General features: G+C 37.3%; 1 protein-coding gene across 1 annotated transcript in view; it reads right to left on the bottom strand.

The window, feature by feature from the left end:
• LOC145994472 (dynein axonemal heavy chain 1-like) overlaps positions 1-27,580 on the bottom strand; it is a 1,132,367-nt gene that overhangs the window by 1,063,013 nt on the left and 41,774 nt on the right. Inside the window, exon 6 of the mRNA XM_083130607.1 lies at positions 26,354-26,565. Within this exon, the coding sequence (XP_082986733.1) occupies positions 26,354-26,565 (212 nt within the window). The remainder of the gene's footprint in view (positions 1-26,353; positions 26,566-27,580) is intronic.

The following is a 27,580-nucleotide window of genomic DNA, read 5'->3' as shown; positions in this document are numbered from 1 at the left end:
GTAGAAAAGTGACTGCCCCCTTATATCCTGCTTATATAAGGAGGGGGTACAAATTCCCCGTAGAAAAGTGACTGCCCCCTTTATTCCTGTTTATATTAGGAGGGGGTATAATTTCCCCGTAGAAAAGTGACTTCCCCTTTAAATCCTGCTTATATTAGGAGGGGGTACAATTTCCCCGTAGAAAAGTGACTGCCCTATTAAATCCTGCTAATATGAGAAGGGGGTACAATTTCCCCGTAGAAGAGTGACTGCCCTATTAAATCCTGCTAATATGAGAAGGGGGTACAATTTCTCCGTAGAAAAGTGACTGCCCCCTTATATCCTGCTTTTTTAGGAGGGGGTACAAATTCCCCGTAGAAAAGTGACTGCCCCCTTAAATCCTGCCTATATTAGGAGGGGGTATAATTTCCCCGTAGAAAAGTGACTGCCCGTTAAAATCCTGCTTATATTAGGAGGGGGTATAATTTCCCCGTAGAAAAGTGACTGCCCTATTAAATCCTGCTAATATGAGAAGGGGGTACAATTTCCCCGTAGAAAAGTGACTGGCCCCGTTATATCCAGCTTATATTAGGAGGGGGTACAAATTCCCAGTAGAAAAGTGACTGCCCCCTTAAACCCTGCTTATATTAGGAGGGGGTACAATTTCCCCGTAGAAAAGTGACTGCCCCTTTAAATCCTGCTTATATTAGGAGGGGGTACAATTTCCCCGTAGAAAAGTGACTGCCCTATTAAATCCTGCTAATATGAGAAGGGGGTACAATTTCCCCGTAGAAAAATTACTACCCCCTTATATCCAGCTTATATTAGGAGGGGGTACAATTTCCCCGTAGAAAAGTGACTGCCCTTTTAAATCCTGCTAATATGAGAAGGGGGTACAATTTCCCCGTAGAAAAGTGACTGCCCTATTAAATCCTGCTAATATGAGAAGGGGGTACAATTTCCCCGTAGAAAAGTGACTGCCCCCTTATATCCTGCTTATATTAGGAGGGGGTAAAAATTCCCCGTAGAAAAGTGACTGCCCCCTTAAATCCTGCTTATATTAGGAGGGGGTATAATTTCCCCGTAGAAAAGTGACTGCCCCTTTAAATCCTGCTTATATTAGGAGGGGGTATAATTTCCCCGTAGAAACGTGATTCCCCCCTTATATCCTGCTTATATTAGGAGGGGGTACAAATTCCCCGTAGAAAAGTGACTGCCCCCTTAAATACTGCTTATATTAGGAGGGGGTACAATTTCCCCGTAGAAAAGTGACTGCCCCCTTATATCCTGCTTATATTAGGAGGGGGTACAATTTCCCCGTAGAAAAGTGACTGCCCTATTAAATCCTGCTAATATTAGAAGGGGGTACAATTTCCCCGTAGAAAAGTGACTGCCCCCTTATATCCTGCTTATATTAGGAGGGGGTACAAATTCCCTGTAGAAAAGTGACTGCCCCCCTAAAATCCTGCTTATATTAAAAGGGGGTAAAATTTCCCCGTAGAAAAGTGACTGCCCCCTTAAATCCTGCTTACATTAGGAGGGGGTATAATTTCCCCGTAGAAAAGTGACTGCCCTATTAAATCCTGCTAATATTAGAAGGGGGTACAATTTCCCCGTAGAAAAGTGACTGCCCCCTTATATCCTGCTTATATTAGGAGGGGGTACAAATTCCCCGTAGAAAAGTGACTGCCCTATTAAATCCTGCTTATATTAGGAGGGGGTATAATTTCCCCGTAGAAAAGTGACTGCCCTATTAAATCCTGCTAATATGAGAAGGGGGTACAAATTCCCCGTAGAAAAGTGACTGCCCCCTTAAACTCTGCTTATATTAGGAGGGGGTACAAATTCCCCGTAGAAAAGTGACTGCCCCCTTAAATCCTGCTTATATTAGGAGGGGGTATAATTTCCCCGTATAAAAGTGACTGCCCCTTTAAATCCTGCTTATATTAGGAGGGGGTATAATTTCCCCGTAGAAAAGTGACTGCCCTATTAAATCCTGCTAATATGAGAAGGGGGTACAATTTCCCCGTAGAAAAGTGACTGCCCTATTAAATCCTGCTTATATTAGGAGAGGGTACAATTTCCCCGTAGAAAAGTGACTGCCCCCTTATATCCTACTTATATTAGGAGGGGGTACAAATTCCCCGTAGAAAAGTGACTGCCCCCTTAAATACTGCTTATATTAGGAGGGGGTACAATTTCCCCGTAGAAAAGTGACTGCCCTATTAAATCCTGCTAATATGAGAAGGGTGTACAATTTCCCCGTAGAAAAGTGACTGCCCCCTTATATCCAGCTTATATTAGGAGGGGGTACAAATTCCCCGTAGAAAAGTGACTGCCCCCTTATATCCTGCTTATATTAGGAGGGGGTACAAATTCCCCGTAGAAAAGTGACTGCCCCCTTAAATACTGCTTATATTAGGAGGGGGTACAATTTCCCCGTAGAAAAGTGACTGCCCCCTTAAATCCTGCTAATATGAGAAGGGGGTACAATTTCCCCGTAGAAAAGTGACTGCCCCCTTAAATACTGCTTATATTAGGAGGGGTATAATTTCCCCGTAGAAAAGTGACTGCCCCTTTAAATCCTGCTTATATTAGGAGGGGGTACAATTTCCCCGTAGAAAAGTGACTGCCCCTTTTATCTTTAATATATATGGAGGGGGTACAAATTTCCCCCTAGAAAAGTTACTGTTCTAATAATTAGCTCTTACATGAGAAATTGCATACAAAATGCTACGGAGAAAAGTTGCTGCTTACTTAATTTACTTCACAAAACAGTAGGGAAATTAGATGTACTATATTGTCGTATAAAGCCTTTATAACTCTGGTATCTGGCTCATCATTGACTTAATTATTACGTACAACTTTCTCATTTGAATGTTCATCAAAACATTTGAATGAGTCTACCATTTGAGTAGGGTGATAAAAGTGTCCTGGGTTCAATACCCGGTGGAGGCACATAGTAATTCGGATCCAACTTTAAACTGTGGGTCCATTCTTGATTAGACTTAGTGTGCATAAATTAAAACGCTAACTCAATCAATCCATCAATCAAGACATTTGAATTGCATTTTCTTGAAACATTTTGGACAACAAATTTGTACACAATGTGTGTGTGTACTGTCACAAATAAATAGGTTTCTCATCATAAAAATACTTCTTATATAATGTATGCATAACTAACAAAAAGTAAAACACTTTGTCCCTGGTGGTAATTATATTTATTTGAAAAGCACGACGAGAGCCCGTAGAAGCGATATTTTAACATGGAAATATTTTGTAACTTGTAAAATATAATTGAAAGTGGTTGCTTCCACATATCCGTAGTAACTCTCGAATTTAAAAATTACATTGATGCATTTTATGATAGAATCTTTGATCAATTTTTAAAATAATCGAATACACACGTTATTCGTGTTATGAGGTTGATAAATCATAATTTTGTTACACAGAAACATATATTACATATAAACATACTTACACACACCAACATATTTATGTACACACTAATCATATTTTCATAGGAACAAATAACAAGATACATCTACACACAGACTATAGTTTTAATTGTAACATTTTGATCAGAATCAATACGATTCAGAAAAACCAGGAGTACACAAGTCAAATAAAACAATTGTTTTAACTTCAAAAAAATTGAACAAAAAAATAATATACAATGCATATAGCATGAGAATTATGATTTATCACTTTTCACTAAATATGTATTTCAATAATGCTGTAGTGCATTTTAATATAATATGTGATGTATTTCAATTTATACAAAAACTTTATCAAATACACACATTTATAATTTCGTTGTGGTTTGCAACTAACCTATTACATATTATTCACCATGTTTAACACATGAAGGAGTCAGTGGATGATATTCTTAAGCCACATGTTTGATTTTTATGTTGTTGTTGTTGAACATACCATCATGCACAATAAGCAACCCACTGTCCAAAAAGTGCGAGACATTGTCATTTTTCTTTTCGAATGGCAGTATAACATGTACATCACTGAAGTTTTTGGCTCTCCAACCAGGTGGTCATCTGTGTAGTGATATAGTCATAAGCCACACTTTCCCGCTACGTAGGCTGTACATGCACCGTTAGAAAACATGGATTTTGGAGACAAGAATGAAGGAAGTGACGAGTCACATCTTTTTGATAGTAATAGTGGAAATTTCTGGCACCCGTCAGCTAGCGTTGCAGTGTGGAACTCATCCTTCTGTACGTGTAATTATGAAATAGACTTGTGGTTATGTTCGCTGTGGCTTGTGACTATCCGTTGAAAGTTTATATGCTACATAAAACATTGATTACTACAATCCTCTGATCACATTAACTAAATATAAAGTATATTTTCTTTCAAGCTAGTAAATATCTATGTCAAACGTGATTTATTAAGGCAGACGTCCCATTAACTTGAGCCGACCAGCTGAAGCATTGCCACAAAAATCCACACTTTCAAGGAAAAGGCAGCTGAATCGCCCACGATAGAACAGAGAGAAAGCAAAATGGAGACGTAATAGCGGATGCCAATAAGTACCCGATAAAACAAATAGTACGGGACATGCTGTTAGTTTAAGACATTCCTTCGCTTGTTCCAAGAAAGGTACGACAAAATGCTGAGAGAGTATGTAATATCTGCATTTATCTTGAGACCTGGGTGATTTTAATGAACAGAATGCTAAGCTTATGGCTGCCTGGAAATGATGCCAAAGAAAAGCAAGTGTCACAGAAAGATGGAGAACAAACAATCAACAAGATCAGTAAACTTTTCGTATTATCTACAAGTTCATGACCTTAAACTTTTCAATCCGTAAAGAGGTTATTTTGACTGTCCATGATTTGCAGAACTATGCGCAAGAGATAAATTTTCAACACCCAATGAAGGAAACTTTAACAATACCAAAACAGGAAGAGAGGGATATACTTGTTAATCATGGACATAAATTCCCCGAAAAAGCTGTACATGATTTATTAATGCCATCTCAAAATACACGTGTAATTCAGAACTGTCCCCAGGGGAAATACCTGAAAAAAGAGCAAGGAATTACATTGAAAAGGCTGACTTTGGGCTAAAGTGAATCATGGATTTAACCACTTCGCCAAAGGAAAATCCACACCATAGCAATAGATATGCAGAACGCATTTCCAAATCCAAAATCAAGTGCTCATTCTGCATTTTACGAAAGAACACTTTGGACATACAACTACGGCATACATGACTGTGGATTGACTGTCGTAGAACTGCCTTGAAAGAAGTTTGCAACAAGCTAGTTCCATGTGTAATGTTTGTAAGTTACTTGTATATATCGTGCATCATTCTACACATGATACATAAACAACTTGTAAAGAATGCATGGTACCAACGTGCTCATCTTTCGAGAAAATTAATGTAGCCCTTACTGTACCTCCCTATCATATCGCACAGCTTTTCTGTAGAATATAGTCATAAGCCAAATTCGAGGTTTTCTCCAAGTTATTAGGTTAGAAACTACAGGAAGACATGGGCATTCAGGTTTACTGATTTTATGCATCATTAATAACATATTAAGGATTACATTCACCTCAATCCCGTGTCCATAAATTACGATGCTGATTTAGCATTAAAATCACCCAGGTCTCAAGATGAATGCAGATATTACATACTCTCTCAGCATTTTGTCGTACCTTTCTTGGAACAAGCGAAGGAATGTCTTAAACTAACAGCATGTCCCGTACTATTTGTTTTATCGGGTACTTATTGGCATCCGCTATTACGTCTCCATTTTGCTTTCTCTCTGTTCTATCGTGGGCGATTCAGCTGCCTTTTCCTTGAAAGTGTGGATTTTTGTGGCAATGCTTCAGCTGGTCGGCTCAAGTTAATGGGACGTCTGCCTTAATAAATCACGTTTGACATAGATATTTACTAGCTTGAAAGAAAATATACTTTATATTTAGTTAATGTGATCAGAGGATTGTAGTAATCAATGTTTTATGTAGCATATAAACTTTCAACGGATAGTCACAAGCCACAGCGAACATAACCACAAGTCTATTTCATAATTACACGTACAGAAGGATGAGTTCCACACTGCAACGCTAGCTGACGGGTGCCAGAAATTTCCACTATTACTATCAAAAAGATGTGACTCGTCACTTCCTTCATTCTTGTCTCCAAAATCCATGTTTTCTAACGGTGCATGTACAGCCTACGTAGCGGGAAAGTGTGGCTTATGACTATATCACTACACAGATGACCACCTGGTTGGAGAGCCAAAAACTTCAGTGATGTACATGTTATACTGCCATTCGAAAAGAAAAATGACAATGTCTCGCACTTTTTGGACAGTGGGTTGCTTATTGTGCATGATGGTATGTTCAACAACAACAACATAAAAATCAAACATGTGGCTTAAGAATATCATCCACTGACTCCTTCATGTGTTAAACATGGTGAATAATATGTAATAGGTTAGTTGCAAACCACAACGAAATTATAAATGTGTGTATTTGATAAAGTTTTTGTATAAATTGAAATACATCACATATTATATTAAAATGCACTACAGCATTATTGAAATACATATTTAGTGAAAAGTGATAAATCATAATTCTCATGCTATATGCATTGTATATTATTTTTTTGTTCAATTTTTTTGAAGTTAAAACAATTGTTTTATTTGACTTGTGTACTCCTGGTGTTTCTGAATCGTATTGATTCTGATCAAAATGTTACAATTAAAACTATAGTCTGTGTGTAGATGTATCTTGTTATTTGTTCCTATGAAAATATGATTAGTGTGTACATAAATATGTTGGTGTGTGTAAGTATGTTTATATGTAATATATGTTTCTGTGTAACAAAATTATGATTTATCAACCTCATAACACGAATAACGTGTGTATTCGATTATTTTAAAAATTGATCAAAGATTCTATCATAAAATGCATCAATGTAATTTTTAAATTCGAGAGTTACTACGGATATGTGGAAGCAACCACTTTCAATTATGTTTTACAAGTTATAAAATATTTCCATGTTAAAATATCGCTTCTACGGGCTCTCGTCGTGCTTTTCAAATAAATATAATTACCACAAGGGACAAAGTGTTTTACTTTTTGTTAGTTATGCATAGATTATATAAGAATTATTTTTATGATGAGAAACCTATTTATTTGTGACAGTACACACACACATTGTGTACAAATTTGTTGTCCAAAATGTTTCAAGAAAATGCAATTCAAATGTCTTGATTGATGGATTGATTGAGTTAGCGTTTTAATTTATGCACACTAAGTCTAATCAAGAATGGACCAACAGTTTAAAGTTGGATCCGAATTACTATGTGCCTCCACCGGGTATTGAACCCAGGACACCTTTATCACCCTACTCAAATGGTAGACTCATTCAAATGTTTTGATGAACATTCAAATGAGAAAGTTGTACGTAATAATTAAGTCAATGATGAGCCAGATACCAGAGTTATAAAGGCTTTATACGACAATATAGTACATCTAATTTCCCTACTGTTTTGTGAAGTAAATTAAGCAAGCAGCACCTTTTCTCCGTAGCATTTTGTATGCAATTTCTCATGTAAGAACTAATTATTAGAACAGTAACTTCTCTAGGGGGAAATTTGTACCCCCTCCATATATATTAAAGATAAAAGGGGCAGTCACTTTTCTACGGGGAAATTGTACCCCCTCCTAATATAAGCAGGATTTAAAGGGGCAGTCACTTTTCTACGGGGAAATTATACCCCTCCTAATATAAGCAGTATTTAAGGGGGCAGTCACTTTTCTACGGGGAAATTGTACCCCCTTCTCATATTAGCAGGATTTAAGGGGGCAGTCACTTTTCTACGGGGAAATTGTACCCCCTCCTAATATAAGCAGTATTTAAGGGGGCAGTCACTTTTCTACGGGGAATTTGTACCCCCTCCTAATATAAGCAGGGTTTAAGGGGACAGTCACTTTTCTACGGGGAATTTGTACCCCCTCCTAATATAAGCTGGATATAAGGGGGCAGTCACTTTTCTACGGGGAAATTGTACACCCTTCTCATATTAGCAGGATTTAATAGGGCAGTCACTTTTCTACGGGGAATATATACCCCCTCCTAATATAAGCAGGATTTTAACGGGCAGTCACTTTTCTACGGGGAAATTATACCCCCTCCTAATATAAGCAGGATTTAAGGGGGCAGTCACTTTTCTACGGGGAATTTGTACCCCCTCCTAATATAAGCAGGATATAAGGGGGCAGTCACTTTTCTACGGGGAAATTGTACCCCCTTCTCATGTTAGCAGGATTTAATAGGGCAGTCACTTTTCTACGGGGAAATTGTACCCCCTTCTCATATTAGCAGGATTTAATAGGGCAGTCACTTTTCTACGGGGAAATTATACCCCCTCCTAATATAAGCAGGATTTAAAGGGGCAGTCAGTTTTCTACGGGGAAATTATACCCCCTCCTAATATAAGCAGGATTTAAAAGGGCAGTCACTTTTCTACGGGGAATTTGTACCCCCTCCTAATATAAGCAGGATATAAGGGGGCAGTCACTTTTCTACGGGGAAATTGTACCCCCTTCTAATATTAGCAGGATTTAATAGGGCAGTCACTTTTCTACGGGGAAATTATACCCCCTCCTAATGTAAGCAGGATTTAAGGGGGCAGTCACTTTTCTACGGGGAAATTTTACCCCCTCCTAATATAAGCAGGATTTAAGGGGGCAGTCACTTTTCTACGGGGAAATTGTACCCCCTCTTTTAAGTGGGAATTGACAGGCTGTCATTTTTCTACGGGGATATTTTACCCCCTGCTTAATTGACGGGAACTGAAAAGGGCAGTCATTTTTCTCTGTAGAAAACTGACTGTACAGTCATTTTTCTACGGAGTCCAAATTCCCCGTCACGAAAACGGGGCATTTGGACTGCGTAGAAAATTGATTGTACAGTCACTTATCTACGGAGTCCAAATTCCCCGTTACACCGGTTCTTCGCTCTTCGCGCTCATACAACACGTGCTATGTGATGCTACAATACGCAATATTGACTGACGTAACTTTACCAATCTCAAATATACTGCTTCTTAATGGCCACTGCATTGTTTAATTTATCGCACGAACAGCGATGTGCATTAGAAACTAAAAGATCAACACAGTTTTTGTCAAATAAGTTGGTGAAGTCCTCGTGGTAGAAATTCAGCCTGTGGCTGCTCTACCACTTAACCCGCAAAACTATTAATTTTTTTATTGTATTTTTTTCGTTATTATCTAACTACTTAATATTGTGTAAATGGAAATCTTTAGCATTCATTTGAGAACTCTTAACATCGAATGGTCTCTGGACAAAATTATTTTAAAATGTTTATCAGCATTCTCAAGATGTAATAAACAGTGGTCTGAATTACTAATAGGCACTGTTACGTCAGTAGAGTGTACGATATTTGGATCATCCACTCTGCTTTGCACAGTGCGCCAAGACGACAGAGGTCCCTGGTTCGAATCCCGGCGTGAGGACGGGTGTTCTTTGTCAGTGTCCCTTCATCAATATCATCACTCATATTCATATTTGCAATTAACCAAAAGTGGTAGAAAAGCGAAATAAAATAAACCAAATCAATCAATAGTTGGATCATCTACAACAATGACGTCTACTGTTGTGCAGAGGCGCTTGTGATTCAGGTAGGTTTTTAATGACTTGCGTCATGCAGAAAGGTATTAAAAAAGGTATAAAACACCAGAGTTCAAAACATTTGTGGCGGAGATCTTCAACCAGTATAGGAATAGTCGAGGGGGCAGCCCGACGTATCCCCAGCCGTTATAGTAGGTCTGAAAACCCAGCTGACTTGAGGCAAATAAACAATACCTGTGGCGACTAATACCATAAGTAAATTATTAAGCAAGAAAGGGCCGACCCTTCCTTCGGACTTGGCGTTCCCACCCGAAATGTCCATGCTACGCCACTGATCGGCATACGTGCAACTGGGAACGTTCGTGGCGTAGGAATTAATTACAATTCTTGCACCTTTGGACAGATAGAAGGTGTGAGACGTCAAACCTTTGATGAATTCGGAAACCTTGACAGTACCCTTATATTCAACACAGTATTCAAAGTAATGATACTTAGAAATCTGAAAATACTGCCTATTATTGTAGGAACACATGGTAGTTTCCACAGATGCCACATTCTTTTTGTAGACATGAGGCCACCACGTTGCGAAACCAATAATGTTACTGGTGTCAATAAGTTTGACAATATTTTTACCGCCCCGAGCTGCATTACAGATTAGCGTACACAGTTCGTACAACGTATAAATACGGCTACAACGTCTGATGGGACGTCGAATCACACTAAACTTCCGGTCACATGGAAGATATGAGTAACCTCTGATAGGAAAATGATGCACGATTTTGTGAAATCTGCCAGTGTCCGTTAATGCTAGTAGAACGCGACACAATGTGTGATTTTTATTTTGTGCAGGACAATTGTGCGAGAAAAGATGCAATTCTGTAACACTAAGGAGCACACAGTCTACAATCTAATCTAACAGGAAAGACGCCACGGCATTTGGTCCTTTGCCTGCTTGTCCTTCATGATCAGGTAAAACTGAGAATGTCCTGTTTTCATGTTAAACACACAAAACGTATATACAGTCAGCTGACGCAAATAGAACATGTCTTGTACAGGAACTTTTGGTAGGTCCAGATTTTGCATGAAATCGAAGCACAGCCCCACTGTATCTTCCCTAGAACGAGACAAAGTTGCAGATTCCTTCAGTGCTGTGTAGAACTTGTTTGATCGTCTTTTATGAACTATTAATTCGGCAGCAGCAACTCTTTTTGCATTGTCATTTAAGAGTGTACTCTTCATTTTGTTAGTCTGTTCTTCACAGACACCACACGTGTCTACCTGTGGCCTCCCAAAACGAAACGCAAAATTTTCCTTGAAATACTTGTAGTAGAAACTGTATTTTATTCTGGACGTAGGGTATTTTTCTTTAAACAGTTCATACATCTTTTGAATTGACAGGAGTAGTGGGAAAGTACCTATTATAAACCCAAGAAAGTATGAACCCCCCTCAAGCAGATTTGGCTATACTTAAAACAAGCTCAACATGCCCATATGAGCTTATTGCTCAAGTGTGGAACCCTGTCTAATCCAAGATTTTTGTAAAAATGCCCTCTGGAATTTCTCAGAAAGTATGAACCCCCCTCAGATTGATTTGCCCATACTTATAAAAGGTACTTCTGTGAGATTGCTGTCCATAAATTTGTTAAAAATATGCCCCTCTTGATATTTTTTTTGGCCACACTTAAAACTAGGCCAAGACACACACACACACACATATTTACTTCCGGTTTAAGTTCAATTGGATACTAGGCTCAACTTGTATATCTAGTATTAAAATAATGTAATTCTTCTAGAATTGCTCCGTGACTCTCTCATTTCTTACATCATAAACATATGATTTTTCTCCTATGAGAATAACACTACATATAGTGTCATCAGGTAATGCCTCATGGAATTCACAGATAATTTTAATGTTTGTCCTGTTATTAACCACAACTTGTTTTCTTTTTGAAGTGTTGATTACAAACATGGGTCTCTGTGCTTTGAATTCATCTGGTGTGTAATACATGTCAGTATTGCCTGTAGTGACTCTTTTGAATGCCGAAAATGCCTCATATAATTTGAGGAAATCATCCTTGGACATGTCTAAATTGTAATTCTCTCTAGGAAATACCTCATTTCTGCCATTTTTAAGATATATGTTCTTGATGTTGCAGCTATCAAATTTACTTGAATTTTTTTCCTGATTGTTGTGTCTCCCAGTTTGAAACAATACTACCACAAAATCAGGCATGTCATATTGTATGCTGGAGAATGAATTTGTAGCATCAAACTCATAAAAGGTACCAGATGCGGGCTTCTGTACACATTGATATGTATAAAATTGCAGAGGAATCTGTGGATTTTTTATTATATCAGCTTTGTATTTAAGAGCATAACTGGCCTCATACTCAACAACAGGGATTCTTAACTCCATAGTCTGAATAATGCATTTGCCCTCATCAGGTAGGGTATTAGGCAGAGCTTCTCCTGTAGAGTTTAATGCACTGTACCTCATCAAAGCATTGTTATCATTTGCAGCTCTTCTAAATGTAATTCTTAACCCACCCTTCCACATAATATCTTTGTAATCTGAGAAGAATCCTGGCAATAGGCGCATAGGGAACAGCACAGTGTGGTTTTTAGATAAAATCTTATCACCAGCCTCAAATCCACCTATTTTGTAATAAGAAGCCTCGGTTTTGGATAATTTTAATGTGGCCAAAGCTGTGGAGGTAATGCCGGGATAATCCACTCTGTTTATAACAACGCCATGCTTTCTGATCTCAATTTCAGAGAATAGATGTGGCACAAAATTGTCCACCAATCTTATATTTGAATTTGCCGGATAATCTGTTCCATCGAGCTTTACAACATCAAATTTGATGTATAGATCTGCTCTGTGGGGGTGTATAAATCCATCCCCTACATCAAGATCAACCTCAATCTCTGTGTTGGGTTGATTTAAATTTGCAAATGTCCTCCTGTTTGGGGGGAATGATTGTAGCTCATAACACTCAATATTTTCCATTTTTTTTCTTGTATGTATTTTTATTTAAATATTAATCTCTATGATTGCAGTTGTTGTGGCTCCAGCAAAATCAACTAATTCTTCTTTTTTAATAGTGACCATCAATTCAATATAATCTATTCTATTATGGCACACAGGAAAATATAATGTTGGGGATGGATTGTAGATGATGGGCTCCATAAATTCAGAATTAGGTTTGAATGTTGCAATGATGCCAGTTTGTTTGTGAGTACCTATGCCATTTGATTTGGTGATCATACCCTCTGCTACATTACAGTGTATATTCAGAGTCTCTATGGCTAAGAATTTAGGTATATTAATAGCAGTGTGTTTGATGCCTGGTTCAAGTTTTGTGTTGTTCTCAAATCCTAACAGCTCTCCTATAGTACCCAGATCCACTGTCTCTGTAGCAGATACAATCTCTACTCTGTGAGTGACAGAATTTTGAGTTAATACTACACCTCTGGGTAATTGAGCATTTAGAGTGGACAGATTATACTGCCCTGGAGTAATGACAATTTTTTCATCACCAACTGCAATTGTGTTGTTGTGGTGTGTAATATTAGGGATCAAGTACATGCCATAAAATGCCCTGAGAGCTATTGTTTTGGGATATACAATGTCATCATGTAATTTGAGTTTCAATATTGAATTTTGGCTGGTGAGATGGAATACCCCCATGATGTTTCAGATACCACAAGGCTTTTTGAAAATCTTCAATTGATGGTTTATTTATTTGAGACATATATCTAAGAACAGATAAACACAAATGTCCACAATTAACATCTTTGAAATTTTGAACACGGGCATTATTGTAATAAAGATTAGCTGAATTTAGATATTTTATTAAATTTTCAGGTGGAACACCTCCAAATGAATCAAACACAAATGCCTCATCTTTTAAATATTTAAGATAACAAATCCAGTGAGTGCCCTGATTTTTGTACTTATCCAAATTAACAATGCCACACTCTTTGTTGAGTGGTTGTTCTGGCAAAGGAATCAGACATGTACACACCTCTAAAATGTTTGATGCCCAGTGGCTTGATTAAAGCTTCAATATCTTGGTTTGTAAGCGGCTCTTGTTTTTTTTAAACTTATTCATGGCTCTCTTAACACCTTTCCCTTGTTTCTCCATTGCCAGGTTATGGCGCCTCTGCTCATCTAATTCTGCCTTATTTTTCTTAGCATCTATTACTGTCTTTGCTATGGCGGCTGATCCCCCCGCCAAGCTCCCAACAGCCCCGAGAGCAGCTAAGATGGCAGGGATGGTAAATATAAATCCCCCCACATGTGATTTTTTTCTTGATTGCTGTATTTTTTTAATTGGGGGGTACTAAGTAACAATTTCATACCATGGCCCTTGGCAATACAAGAATTTTTTTTCTTGCGCTGCTTTTTGGTTAAAAGACTGTCAATAGTTTTAAGAGATTTGAGACCTGCATAAGGTATTTGATACATAACACCCTTGGCCTTCATTGTAGGTTTATTATATACATATTCACAACCCCCACCCCAGTTTTTGTTTGGTGTTCATAGCTATGGTGGTTCCCAATGCTGCTATTTTTTCACTCAAAGAAGCATCTTTGCTTACAAATCTACCAAATGCAGCCTCTTCTAATTTCTTGTCTGCAACATGTCTCTTGTCAAGATCAGAATGTGTGTTGTATGCAATATCATGGTCTCTACAAGCAGCATCTAAAGGATTAACACCAGGATCACCTCTGTTTAATCTATGATCCAATTTTGTGCCTGGACCACAATACTGATAGCCTGGAATATGTAGTTCAAATGGCAGCTTGTTTATAATGTCATTAACAAGGCCCCGGCCCTCAGAAATATTCCAAAATTTAGGTGGTAGAGTATTAATAATTTTTATAAGATATCCAATCCCCTTAGTGTCATTCACTATAAAATTAGACAATTTTGTGCTTATCATGTCCATAATTCTAACTTTTTCATTGTAAAAATTGTGGTTCCCAGCATTTTCCTCCCCAGCTATCACCAATAACCTATCTACAAGTTTCCTGACATCATCAACCCAGACAAATTCTTTAGGCAGGGTGTTGTATTGTTTGATTCCACTGCCAGTCTTGATTTGTGACCATATGGGCTTGATTAAATTGTTGTATTTTGCCCCACTGCTCGACTTGACTCTTTTTTGTGTGGGATCATTGTTCTGGTATAGAGCATCTGATTTTATTAATATTTCTTTGTAATCCTCATAATCTTGATCTGTATAGCTGCCAGGCCTTTTCCTAGTCATCAGTTCCCACAATCCAGGTGTTCCGAGATACTTAACAAAAGCACCTTTTTCTCCAAGTCGAGATTCTGAATATACAATTATATCATCTCCCATAAATGTTACTCTGAAATTGCCAATTCTATGTATGATGCTACCATCAAGCTCTGTGTCAGCATATAAGCCAAAAACCTCATCTTTGTTGTCTTTAGGTGTGGTTAAATATTTTTGAGCAAGAAGACCCAATTCAATAGGATCCTGACTAGCCTCAATTCTTCTAGGAGCAATAGGACTAGGTGTATGAATACTGGAAAGTGGGGTGAATGGATAATCTAATATGTTCCTAGCAGCTACAGGTACAAGCTCTGTGAGCAAATTTTGATTTTGCTCTGTAACAGTTTTGATATTCTTACCTAAATTATTAATAGCATCAATTACAGGCTGTTCTGTTTGTTTGTGTTTTTCATAAATTCCACGGTTCTCTGATTTCCATCCCTTAAATCTTTTTACAAGATAATCTCTTAATTTAAGATCATCAATGATTGGCCTTTTCATGGTTATTTATTTATGTTTCAATGTCTAGAAAATTGTTGATTTTATTTCTGTATTTGCCACTATTGGGTGTTCTTGTCATATCAATTGTGACAAACCCATAACTGTCCTGGTTCCAGCACCTGCTGCAAAACTTGGAAAAATCATTGTAGCTCAGGTCCCCACCTACATATTCATCATGTATGTGTTTGAGGTTGGTATGATCTTGATGAAACACACAAATAAAATTGCTGTTGTCTCGGATCAGTTGCTTCGGAATTTTTGAAAAAGTCTGTGCCAGGTAAAAACAATCAATGTTTTTGTGCCGGCCCTGTGTAAAGAAGTTTCTAACCTTGTTTTGATTATCCAATATAATGTCATCAAACACAACAACAGAATTATCGAGACAGTCATGAAGTGGCTTAACATCTGGTTCAAAAGTGGCTATATCCAATCCATCATAAAGCTTCATCAGCTGCTGATATTTTAATTGTTCCAAGCTCTTAGAGAAGATATACAAGTGCCTGTTTTTCCAGTCTAACCAGTTGGGTGCCAATAAAAAATTATCAACCATTAGTGTAGTTTTACCACAAGCAGATGGCCCAACAATAAGACACCTAATATTATCAGGTAACAAGTTGCCATTCCTCTTATTTTGTTGTTCAGGTTCTGGCAGCCTTTTTATAACATCCCAGGTGCTCATATTATTATTTTGTTTGCATCGATCCAGCTGTGTTCTGGGAGTCCTAGCCATTTGACAAATAATTTTTTGCCTTTTCTGCGGATAATTTTTTCTATGAGATATGTGTCAGGCTGTTTAGTTTTGCTGAGCTCTTGTTCATAGAACCTGCCTTTGAGAATTTCTCCTCGGTGATCCTTTATTATATATGTGTTAAGGGTCCCGGGTTTAACCTGAACCACTGTAAATAATTCAGTGCTCCAGTTTCTTGTAAAGCCTCTTTTGAATAAGTGCTTATATTTGCTGATTCTTACTTGATCACCCACCCTGTATTTGGCCCTTCTTGTTGTTGGCCGATATTTAGGATAATAAACAGTGCTGATCAATTTTTGCTCATCAGATGAAGTTACTTCAGAGGGTTTCATGTTGATTGTGGAATGGACCGAGTTGTTATATTTTTGTAGAAGTTCTGGAAGAATATTAATCCATTTATAATTACCCTGCAGTGTAAATTGTTTATACATAAGATTTTTTAAGGTTCTGTTGAATCTCTCTACAATTGAGGCCTTGAGATCACTGTAACTCGAATAATGTTTTATTGCCTGGCTTTTAATAAATTGTTGAAACACTGAATTATAAAATTCTTTGCCATTATCTGTTTGCAAATAGCGCGGGGATCTTCCACTCTGATTGATAATTGTTTTGATGGCTTCTGTAACACATTTTCCAGTCTTGTATTTGAGTGGCACAGCCCAGGCAAATTTTGAAAATGTGTCTATTACAGTGAGTAGATACTTGTAGCCCTTGTTGATTTTGTCTAAGTTTTTCAACTGTCCACTTGACATTTCAATCAAGTCGCCCTGCCATAAATCATCTATGCTTTTTGTGACTACTGGGAGTCTCTTAAAATTATGTCTGGCCTGTCTGTGTAATTCATCAACAATAATTTGTCTAGACATAATATGTAAACAAGAATATTGCAACTATAGGGTGTTCAGCAGCTGATACTGCAGGATTTTCTAAATATAATTTGTCCCCTATATGTATTTTAAATTCCAAAGAGCCATCATCTTCAACATAGGCTGTTTCCAATGTATTGGGGTCTGTAAAATCCTCTAATTCTACACTGGTGATTTTTACTTTGTTATCAGCATTTGTTATTGATAAGGTAGGGTAGTGGTGTGCCTGTGGTTGAAGCCAATATTTGATCTTGATTGGTCTCAATGTGCCCCCAACAAAAAAACTGGTAATAAAATTGTGCAGGGGACAGCATATATATTTTGCCACCTGGTGTAAATGGAGAATCATATTCTTTGTTGGGGATGCTGTACAATTCAAGAATTACTGAATGTTTAGGATTTTCAATTATGCCTGTTATTTTCTTTTCTGCTGTGAGCAATCTGCTTGTTACAGATTCAAGATGCTCATTGATGGTCCTAACAACATCATCATGGCCTGGCTTGATTTTTATGTCCACAACAAGTTTTTTGTATTGTTGCACAATTTCTTGTAGCTGGGTAGCAAAAACAGACAGAGCATTTGCTTGATTGGATTCCATGGTCCCTAGCTGTTGCTTGATATTAGCTACAATTTGTTGCAAATTTTCAACAACTGCCAATTTTGAATTTTGAGCAGTAAGATCATGGACCTGTCTTCTGATATCCTCAAACAGGGCATGCAGTTCATTAATATGTTGATTGGTTGGTAGAGTGGCCACTGTCTGAGTGAGTTGTTTGATCTCTCCTTGGATATTTTTGATATCTTCTGATTTCAATATCCTATTCACTGCCCTCTAAATATTTTTAAGTTCCTGTGATGTAGGCAGATTTGATACTGTATTTTGCAAAAATTCAAGTGCCAATTTCACATTGTTTAATTCAGAAGCATCAGCCACATTTTGCATAGCATTTTGGAGCAGGGTTATATCTGCCTGAGAGGGTGTGGATTGTTGTAAAATTTCAAGTTTTGTTTGGATATCATCTATCAAGTGATGAAAATGAGACAGTTCAGATTCAGTGTTGAGGTTTTCAAGCTTTGTGATTTGTTGCTGGACACTAACAAGAATATCTACAATCCCAGGCAATCGGGATTCTAGTACATTTGCCAAATCACTTTGCACTGCTGCTATTGTACCTTCAAGATGGGTTATGGAACTTTGAATTTTTCCAAAATCTTCATATGTTTCAAGTTGCAGCTTAATATTTGCAACACTCCGAGTTATTGCATTCAAAGCATCAGAAGATGGCAAATTGTTCATAAAATTTTCAAGTGTCTCAATTTTTTCTTTAACCTCGGCTATGGCATTGTTCAGAGGGTCCAGATTAGGTATTTGGAGTGACTGAATCTGTTCTTTTAGAGTGGAAATCACGAGATCAAAATCTTCTTGTGATTTTATGCTTTTGACAATTGTTTGGAGCTGTGCCTGGACATTATTTATCTGCTCTTCTAATTGTTGTTTCAATTGCTCAGAGTTGTTAGCCTGGGTTTTAAATTTGGCTTGAAGAGCTGCAACAGCTTCTTCTAAACTTTGAAAATTAGCCAATGTGGCCAAATCAGTATATTTCTGAAGCAGCAATTTGAGTTCAGAATCAATTTTAAGAAGAGGGTCCATGCATTGTGATTGCAAATTTGTAATTTCTAATTGAAGACTGGCATTGAGTGTGGTTTGTAAAGCTTGTAAATCACTTCTTAATTTCTTGACTCTGACATCAAGCATCAAAATCTCATCACTGTGATCTTCATGTCTTGTATGGCCAAAAATATCATTAGGCATTTTGTTCAGTAGTTATTTATTATTGAATATCTGATTCTTAATTCTATAAAAAAGGGTATAAGTTTGTCATATGATCCAGGGACCTCAATATATAAGCAGTCACCAGCAGGAACAGTATAAACAGTGCCAGAAATCATGTTTGAGTGCTTAATTCTGTAAATATTTCTCCCTATTGAAATTTTAACATCACCCTCAGGGGTTGTAATAAATTGCAATTGACAACCTACAGGTAATTGGTAATGATTTAAATTATTGTTAAATATGTACAATATTTTGCCTGTTTCATCATCAATATCTGTAAGTATGCTGTTCAGATGAATAATTAAGAAACCACTCAGTTTAGACAGTATATCAGAAGAGGGTTGCGGTGTTGGCAGCTCCATAACAGCCCGTTTTTTGAACCCAAATAAGTTCATAGGCATGTTTATTTATTTCAAATCATGCTCTGTAATTGGGCATTCATTCTCACTTTTCAAATCACAATGACCCCTTGGTAAAGTATGTATGCCACATGATAAAATGCATCTCTTATCATCATGTGGGTCCAGAGCCACTTTTCTTACAATATTGCTAGTCAATAAGTGATCCACACTCTGAATTCTGGATTCTGATGTTTTGATTAAATTCTGGGATTTGAGGCAATTTTCATAATCTTCAAATTCAAGCTCTTTTTCCACAGTTACTCTGCCAATGCCCTTGGCTTTTTTGACAACAGCACTACATGTTTTAAAACTGTACATCTTGCACTTAACCCAGCAAATGCCACAATAACATCACCAAGAGTCTCATCTTTTAACTTGCCAGGCACCTTTTTGTTGTGGGGTTGAATCCTTGTATGTTCACTGGTATCAAAATATTCAAGCAATTCAGGCTGGGAAATATCTTGATAAACATCTTCTGTTTTAATATCAAGAATAAAACTATCCGTGTCCATGTACATCAATTTTATATTATCACCATAAAAAGGTTTCAACACATCATAATACAATATTAACATATGTAATTTGGCCAATTCCAATATTTCAGCCCCTACATAAATAGGTTTATCAAACTTAATCTTTGTTTTCTTCATGTTGAAAAGTGCCATATTTTCATCATAAATTCTTCTGTAATTGAAATTAGGCTTTGCAACCAATTTTTTGCTCAGCCTGGGGTCAGTAATTATTTTAACATCGGTATGTTTTCTGACATTTTCAATAGTTTTGCCATACACAGAATTGACCATCAATTTAAACAAGGCCTTATCAAATTGGCTCTTTGCAAATGTTCGAAGCTCTGTGTTTGTATCAATGTATGGTTTCAACCATTCTGAGTGCCTGAATCTCAAAACTTTTCCAACTTTGGTCACTTGGACACCATGATGCATCAGGAACTGGAGGTTCTTGTAATGTATGACATAACCCTGTTTTGGCTCCAGTGTCATCATGAGCTTCTTCTGTTTAGAGCCAGGTGAGCACTGAACCTCGGGAATTGGGGGCAGATCAGAAAATTTGTTGTGCAAATCATCAGGAATTGTCAGATCAACCTCTAAGAAGAGGCCATAGTCACTATCATCAAAATCCTGAAGATCTTCAATATTGAAATCTTCGACCCATTCAAGCCCTGCATGTGGCAGTTTTTGCATCATAGCGTGACCATAGAGGCTGTTTGCATCCACATACAATATATAATTTGATGGCCGTGCTGGATCATAATCAGGCATATATTTGTTATTTGCTCTGGCATATCTCTGAGAGCATTGCACCATGCCTCCTCTTATACATTGCTCCATAAACAAATACATATCTTGATCTTGGATCAGATCCAATGGCATTTTGGTGTTTAAAAACATTGCAGCCCATGCTAGGCCCGGGGCACTGTAAAAATATATTGGGTCCAGCTCATAATTTTGCATAGAAGATTTTCTGAATGCCTGCAATATATCAGCTAAGAGGGTCACATCAAGTTTCAAATATGCCATGTGATAATCACCAAATGTCTGGCATTTTAAATTGTTCCACATCAATTGGGCATGGTGATAATCATCATCAGTGATTCCAGATCCTCTGATTTTGCTGTAAAACTCATGTTGTGGAGGCAGGGAACATTCATCAAATTTAGAAAAATCTGTAACATAATCATATGGATATACACCCTTCCGCCTAATTAATTTCAGGTCCTGATTTGGAAACAAGGCACATGTGATTTTGAATTGATCATCAGATAATTGAGGGGCCAGTGTAGCCAGGCTAGCAGATAAAATTCTGTAAGAATCAAGAAATCTTATGTGAATAGGAGCTCCATTAACTTTAATTATTTTGCTAATGGCAATATATTTCTCATCATTTTCAGCTAAAATATTTAAATTCTGCTTGTCAAACCCCTCATATCTGATCAGATGATGGAAATCATAATTGGATGCTCCATGGCAAAATATGGGGATAAATTTTGGTCTCTTGATCTTAATATTACAGCTATTACACAGGGCCATTTTGAATTTACCATCTGCATGAGAATGGTGTTTCACCTTGATATTTGTATCTGAAAATTCAGAATCACATACCGGGCATTTTTCTGCATTGTTGAAATCTTCAATCTGTTTCTCTGTTAAAGGCAACATGGGCCTTGATTTTAATAAGATATTAGATGCTATGTTATGGCACTCAATTTCTATTTTATGTGCAAATATTTTGATGGCATCTGCTCCCATGTTTGAATATTCTTTACTAACAACACCATCCTGTACAACCACATAATAAAAGCTGGAAGGTTCATGTAGCTGGTATGGTGTAATTGAAGATTCTTCAGGATCTGGATTGCAGATTGCAAGAGGTTTGAGATTTGATTCAAAATCACAGACAATATATGCTGGGTGTTCCAACAAGGCTTCAAATTTTTTGAATTTGCAATTTTCACTTGGATTAGGCATCACCATATGAACAGGTTTATGATTTTTACAGTATTTCAGATGCTCAATTAACTTATTTTTTGCAATTTCTGCACTCTCTTTACGAACCCCATTCACCATTTTTTGACCATAAAATACAGTTAAGCATCTTCTGCACAACTTGAATATTGTATTGGATTTGTCTAGTTGTGTTCTCACTAAAGCTTCAAGATTATGTATCAGAGTGTAATGATATATGCCATCCCCTTCAATTAAGAGCAGATCAATCGGGACAGCAGAATTATCATCAATTGTACTGATTCTGAGAGGTTCTATCAAGCAATTGCCACGGCCAGTGGAACAAATAAATACATTAATAGATAATTGTCTACTATTCATATCCCGGGCCTTTTTTTCAAATTTATCAATATTCTGAACAGACATTGGATATTCTAAAACCTTCATTGCATCGTCAAAAAGATGTTCATGCTGTTTGTAATAACTTATTCTCTGAGGACTTCTTGAAACTGGAAACAAAGCAGCTGAAATACACCACAAAAAGCATTTCTGGTCGGTATTTTCAATATTAACCACGGCTCTTTTGTTTTTAATATTGGCCGGTAATGGCAGATATGTAGATCCTTGTAATGGGCTGAATTCAGAAATATTAACATATAACTTGTGTGGAGAGCCGCATAGGCTCCATCCAGACTCTTTTGCCGCAAATTCAGAGTGCTTAATATTCAATCGATCCATTAAACTGCTTATTATTGTGTCTGAATTTGCATTTGAATATACCGGTACAGTTTCTGTTATGTGGGGCTGTGTAAATTTTGTGCCATTTTGTTTCTTATATTGTGTAAACAATTTGAGGGACAGCTTATAAGAGCCATTTTGTGCATTTAGAATTGCCTGCACATCAGGTTTTTTACTGTTCAAAAAATTCTTAATGCCATATCTTGGCTCTGATACAAACCGATAACCTCTTAATTGGCCATTAAAACTGCTATGGATAGGTGCATAGCGTGGCTGCTTTGCAGGTCCAGCATTAACAGGTGCTTCATGCTTCCTTTTCACAACAGATGTAGATGGTTGTGAGGGCAATATTGATGACTGTGCAGAGCAAGTATTTTTATGTGTATATGTGAAGTATTGCATGCTATATTCTCTATGGCATTTGGGGCATATTTTTGTGGGGGTTCTGCATTTGTCTGGATTACAAATCTTTTGGTGCTTGGCCCAATTGGGGCTGGGTATATTCTTATTACACTGATTGCAATATTTTTGATTCGGCATTTTTGTTGTTGTTTATTATATACAATTTCTTGGGATTCAAATCAAAACTCTATGCTGGATAAAAATATCAGTTGGGTTCAGCACTGTGCTGTGTGTGTGTGTGTGTGTGTGTGTGTGTATGTGTGTGTATGTGTGTTAATATTTTTGGCTTTGGTATTTATATAAAATTTCTTGGGAATCAAATCAAAATTCTATACTTAATAAAAAATATCAGTTGGGTTCAGTGCAGACAAAAAAACTGCATAGCTCTATGTCAATTAGTTCTTGAGTTTTGTATTTAGGAACCACTTTGACCCCCCTGCCAAAAATTGGCTTTTATTGTATCAGTGTATATTGTTTCTATGATCAAAATTCTATGCTTAATAAAAAATATCAGTTGGGTTCAGTGCAGACAAAAAAACTGCATAGCTCTATGTCAATTAGTTCTTGAGATATTAATTATTTTGTATTTAGGAACCACTTTGCCCCCCCCCCTCCCCCCTGCCAAAAATTGGCTTTTATTGTAACAGTGTATATTGTTTCTATGACCTTACTTGGGTTATTCCGCCAAATTATATGCTTCAAGTCTCCTATACTTTGGTGGAGCCTGTTCAGGTTCTGCCCCCCACTTGTGGGTTCCACTGCCGATCCAGCAATGGTGAAGAATCTGCACTGTGCCCTGGCTTATATAGATTTACAGAGCCAATAGAAACACTGCTTATTTAAACCAATCAGAAAACACCACATCATCACATTATGTCATAAGCAATTAATCAGAAAACAACACTTATTGCATAATATTACACAACATGATGCAATAGAAGTGTACCGGGAAGTAAATATGTATGGATGTGGGTGGGTGGGGGTGGGTGGGGGTGGGTGGGGGTGGGTGGGGGTGCATCTTGGCTTAGTTTTAAGTGCTGTGTTCAAAATAAAAATATAGTGGCTGGTAGCTATATCCAAGCCCTATTATAATTTTTGTTTCTCTATTCTGTCACTAATTTTGATCCTAAGATAATTATATTTATGGGGGTGACTCTGCATGGCCCCCAGAGCAACATATTGAAATTTTGAAAAAATCGATTATTTTATTTTTTCAATTTTCACTAGTTTTGATCCTAGGCCAATTATATTCTTGGGGGTGATTCTGCATGGCCCCCAGAGCAACATACTCAAATTTTGAAAAAATCGATAATTTTTTGGATTTTGATTATCTCTGGAACCATGAATCCTAGAGACATGGGGTTTGTTGCTTTGGCCTGGGCATGGCAAGATGCAACTTTTTGATCTCTATAAATTTTTCAAAATATCTTGTTGTTCTCTAGATCTTGAATAACTTGCCTATTTTTCAAGATAGGAGCATGGGGGTTGCATATTTGAAATCTAGAGGCTGTTTAGAAGTTTTGTTAAAAAATCGATATTTTTTTAATTTGATATTTTTTCAAAAACTATCAGTACTGGAGACTTGAAATTTTGTAGGCATATTCTAGGCATGATTCTCTACATTTTTTGTCTCTATAATTTTCCTGATATATGCAATATTTAAGCTGTAAATGCCTAATTTTTATAAATAGAATTTTCTGAAAAATGCAATATTAACAAAATTGTTAATATTTTGAAATCTATACCTGCTAGGGCACTATATCAGTCACTATACTTAAAATATCATACAATATCAAAAAAAACATATTTTTTACAAATTTATGGACAACAATCTCACAGAAGTACCTTTTATAAGTATGGGCAAATCAATCTGAGGGGGGTTCATACTTTCTGAGAAATTCCAGAGGGCATTTTTACAAAAATCTTGGATTAGACAGGGTTCCACACTTGAGCAATAAGCTCATATGGGCATGTTGAGCTAGGTTTAAGTATAGCCAAATCTGCTTGAGGGGGGTTCATACTTTCTTGAGTTTATAATAGGTACTTTCCCACTACTGACAGGTTTTCATGGAGGTATTTCATGTTTGCATAATTTCCACGTTTAGTTGGAAAAGACGCGATATGTCCATGCACTGCCTGTATATCCTCAGCCTTAATCATATTCCCACTTTTGCTCTGTCCGCGTATTTTGCCCTCTAACAGTAACTTCCGTAAACGCCTTATTATTTTCTCTGGCACATCATAAAGTCTGCAAAACGCCTCACGATAAACTTGTATTATGCTATTTGCCAGTAGTACGTGGTACTTAAACGACTTTTCGTGGAACGCACCGTCTTCTTTGCGTGGACGATGTGTCTTAACATTTTCAACATGGATCATTCTCTGCAAATGTTTTGTGTGTTTTGTGTATATCCTGTTCATCTTTACTTTGCATTCTATACAATATGTCAAACACTGAACGTTGTTCGTCTTCGTTGAATTGTTCATAACATTTTTGGGCCAATTACACGGCGACCGCACTCTTTTTGCAGATGTTATAACACCCCTGTAGTTCACATACTCCTGTCCATTCACCCTTGCACTTCTAATCACATTTCTGTTATATGTTTCCGGATGTCGAATTCCTTGGGACTGTCAATGCTCACGTCACTAACACTACTATCGTCCTGCATATCTGTAATACAAGCAACAAAACCTCTAACAACAGTTGCCATCGCTCTGCACTAACACATATCACCCTCTATAGAACACGGCTACAGACGAACTTTTTTTTTAGGAAATCGCTTGTCACTTGTTTCAGAGTTGCCAAGTTTATTTTCCACACGGTTGTTATTCTTTCTCTGTGAAAAGGGACCAGTGTCCGTCGCTACAGAGTAGCTAGGTTTATTGCAGAAAAGGACCCGAGTCAGTGACTCAGGTACCTTTCTGCATTAAAGTACGCTTTTCACTGTGCATTTTCTTGGCTTTAGTCTTGTGTGACTGACGTCCTTTCTGCACTAAAATACGTGTCTGTAACTAGGAAAATCAAAAATACCATTAATTCCGATAAGTCAAAAATGTGACTCAGGTCCCTTTCTGCAATAAGCCATTCATTTATAAACCACTTTTACGCAGCATTTCGGAGATAAAATACCTTCCATTTTTCCATGAAATTTTCCCACTTTTTGTGTTATGTCCATTCTCCACTTACCAGCATTTTGCAGGTTGCTTGCTCACATCATTCTCCTATTAGGAAAAATAATACATAAATTTAAAATCTAGCTAATACCCTGTTCCTTTGCTTTTTGGATTCTCATTCTGCAACTATAAAATAAATTTTGATTTGATTCTCATTATTTAGCGACGCTTCTCTGCAACGTTTGGCTAATCGCGACTATGAGGAACAGTGATGATGTGGCGAAATTGATGAAGGAACACTCACAAAGAACAACGATGCCCAGGTCGGGGTTCGAGACCGGCAAACATAAGATGGAAAAATGCGCACTTACATTCATAGTGATGATCTTCTGGGTTGATTCAAATTCATCGAGTTGGACATTCTTTCCGAACGTGGTCGAGAAGAGAAGCATCTGACTGCATTTTATACACTCCATTACGACTTCGCATACCGCTCTGTAGGATTCGGATATCACGTAGATGCTGATCCAACGAAGATTTTCCTTGTTCTCCTTGAACTTGTCGTAGGGAATCTTTATAAGTCCTGAAATCAAATAGAAAATGACAATTTGTCTTTCAGAGCACAAAATTGTTAAAAATTCTTCACATAGAATTTGACTTTTAAGTCTACCGAAGCTTAAGGTTTTCTCAGCAACATATTCAAAATTGTGTCCTTATTGGATAATCTAAATCAGGCTTAGTCATCCTCAGCATATTTGTGAAAGAGAATCCTCGTATCCACGTGTGGACTGCAAAACGAGCAAAGACATTGTAAGAGCGGCGAAAGGTAGGAGTGAGCATGCTGTAGGCTTCGTCGGTCACGTTCGTGTAGTGAGAAACCTATCATTATCTGATTCGTAAGTGACAGTGTAGTGTGGCATTGTTGGTTTTGATATTTACTTGGTTTTTCTTCGCTTTTCTGACACTTTTTTGTTAATGGCGGGTATGAGGATGAAAGATCAGTCATTAGCACACATGGACAATACACAATGCACTCACTGTAAAATGCAGTCCAGGGTGTACTACGTGGAATATAGGTTCACATTCGGGTATCTTCGGAAAGTGTCACCCTTTACACATCAGTGTGACATAGCAATCATGACAGTAGATCCGTGAGGTGTTTCTGTGAAAAGGAAAACGCTTTTCCCTGCAGTAATTTTTACCCCTCAAACCAATGGGCTCTCTCCACTCTTATGCAGCCTACTGGCCTTAAGGTGCAGGTGGAAAGCTTACACAGCACGAACTTATATCGTGTGAACTTATGACCTTCATAAGTTCACGCGGATTGATCGGACCTCTTCTAAACTCTAAAAAGAAAATAGATTTATATACATTGCCTATTACGAAATGGTCTAGAGTGGACTATTTCGGAGCATTCTTTTTAGAATATTCTAATCGATAGTTGGCTTTTGCCATCACAAAACTGTTACAGATAGCTGTATGTACCAGCAAGTACATTGCACGAAGGTATCAAGAGAATTTAATAACATACGTCAACAGATATACCTTAATTTTAAAGAATTTTGCGAGATAGTCGCAAGGTCCAGTGATATCGTCAA

The sequence above is a fragment of the Lepisma saccharinum genome, chromosome 10 (assembly GCF_977018435.1).
Source record: "Lepisma saccharinum chromosome 10, izLepSacc3.1, whole genome shotgun sequence".
Taxonomy (NCBI): domain Eukaryota; kingdom Metazoa; phylum Arthropoda; class Insecta; order Zygentoma; family Lepismatidae; genus Lepisma; species Lepisma saccharinum.
This window is presented reverse-complemented; position numbering and strand designations above follow the sequence as displayed.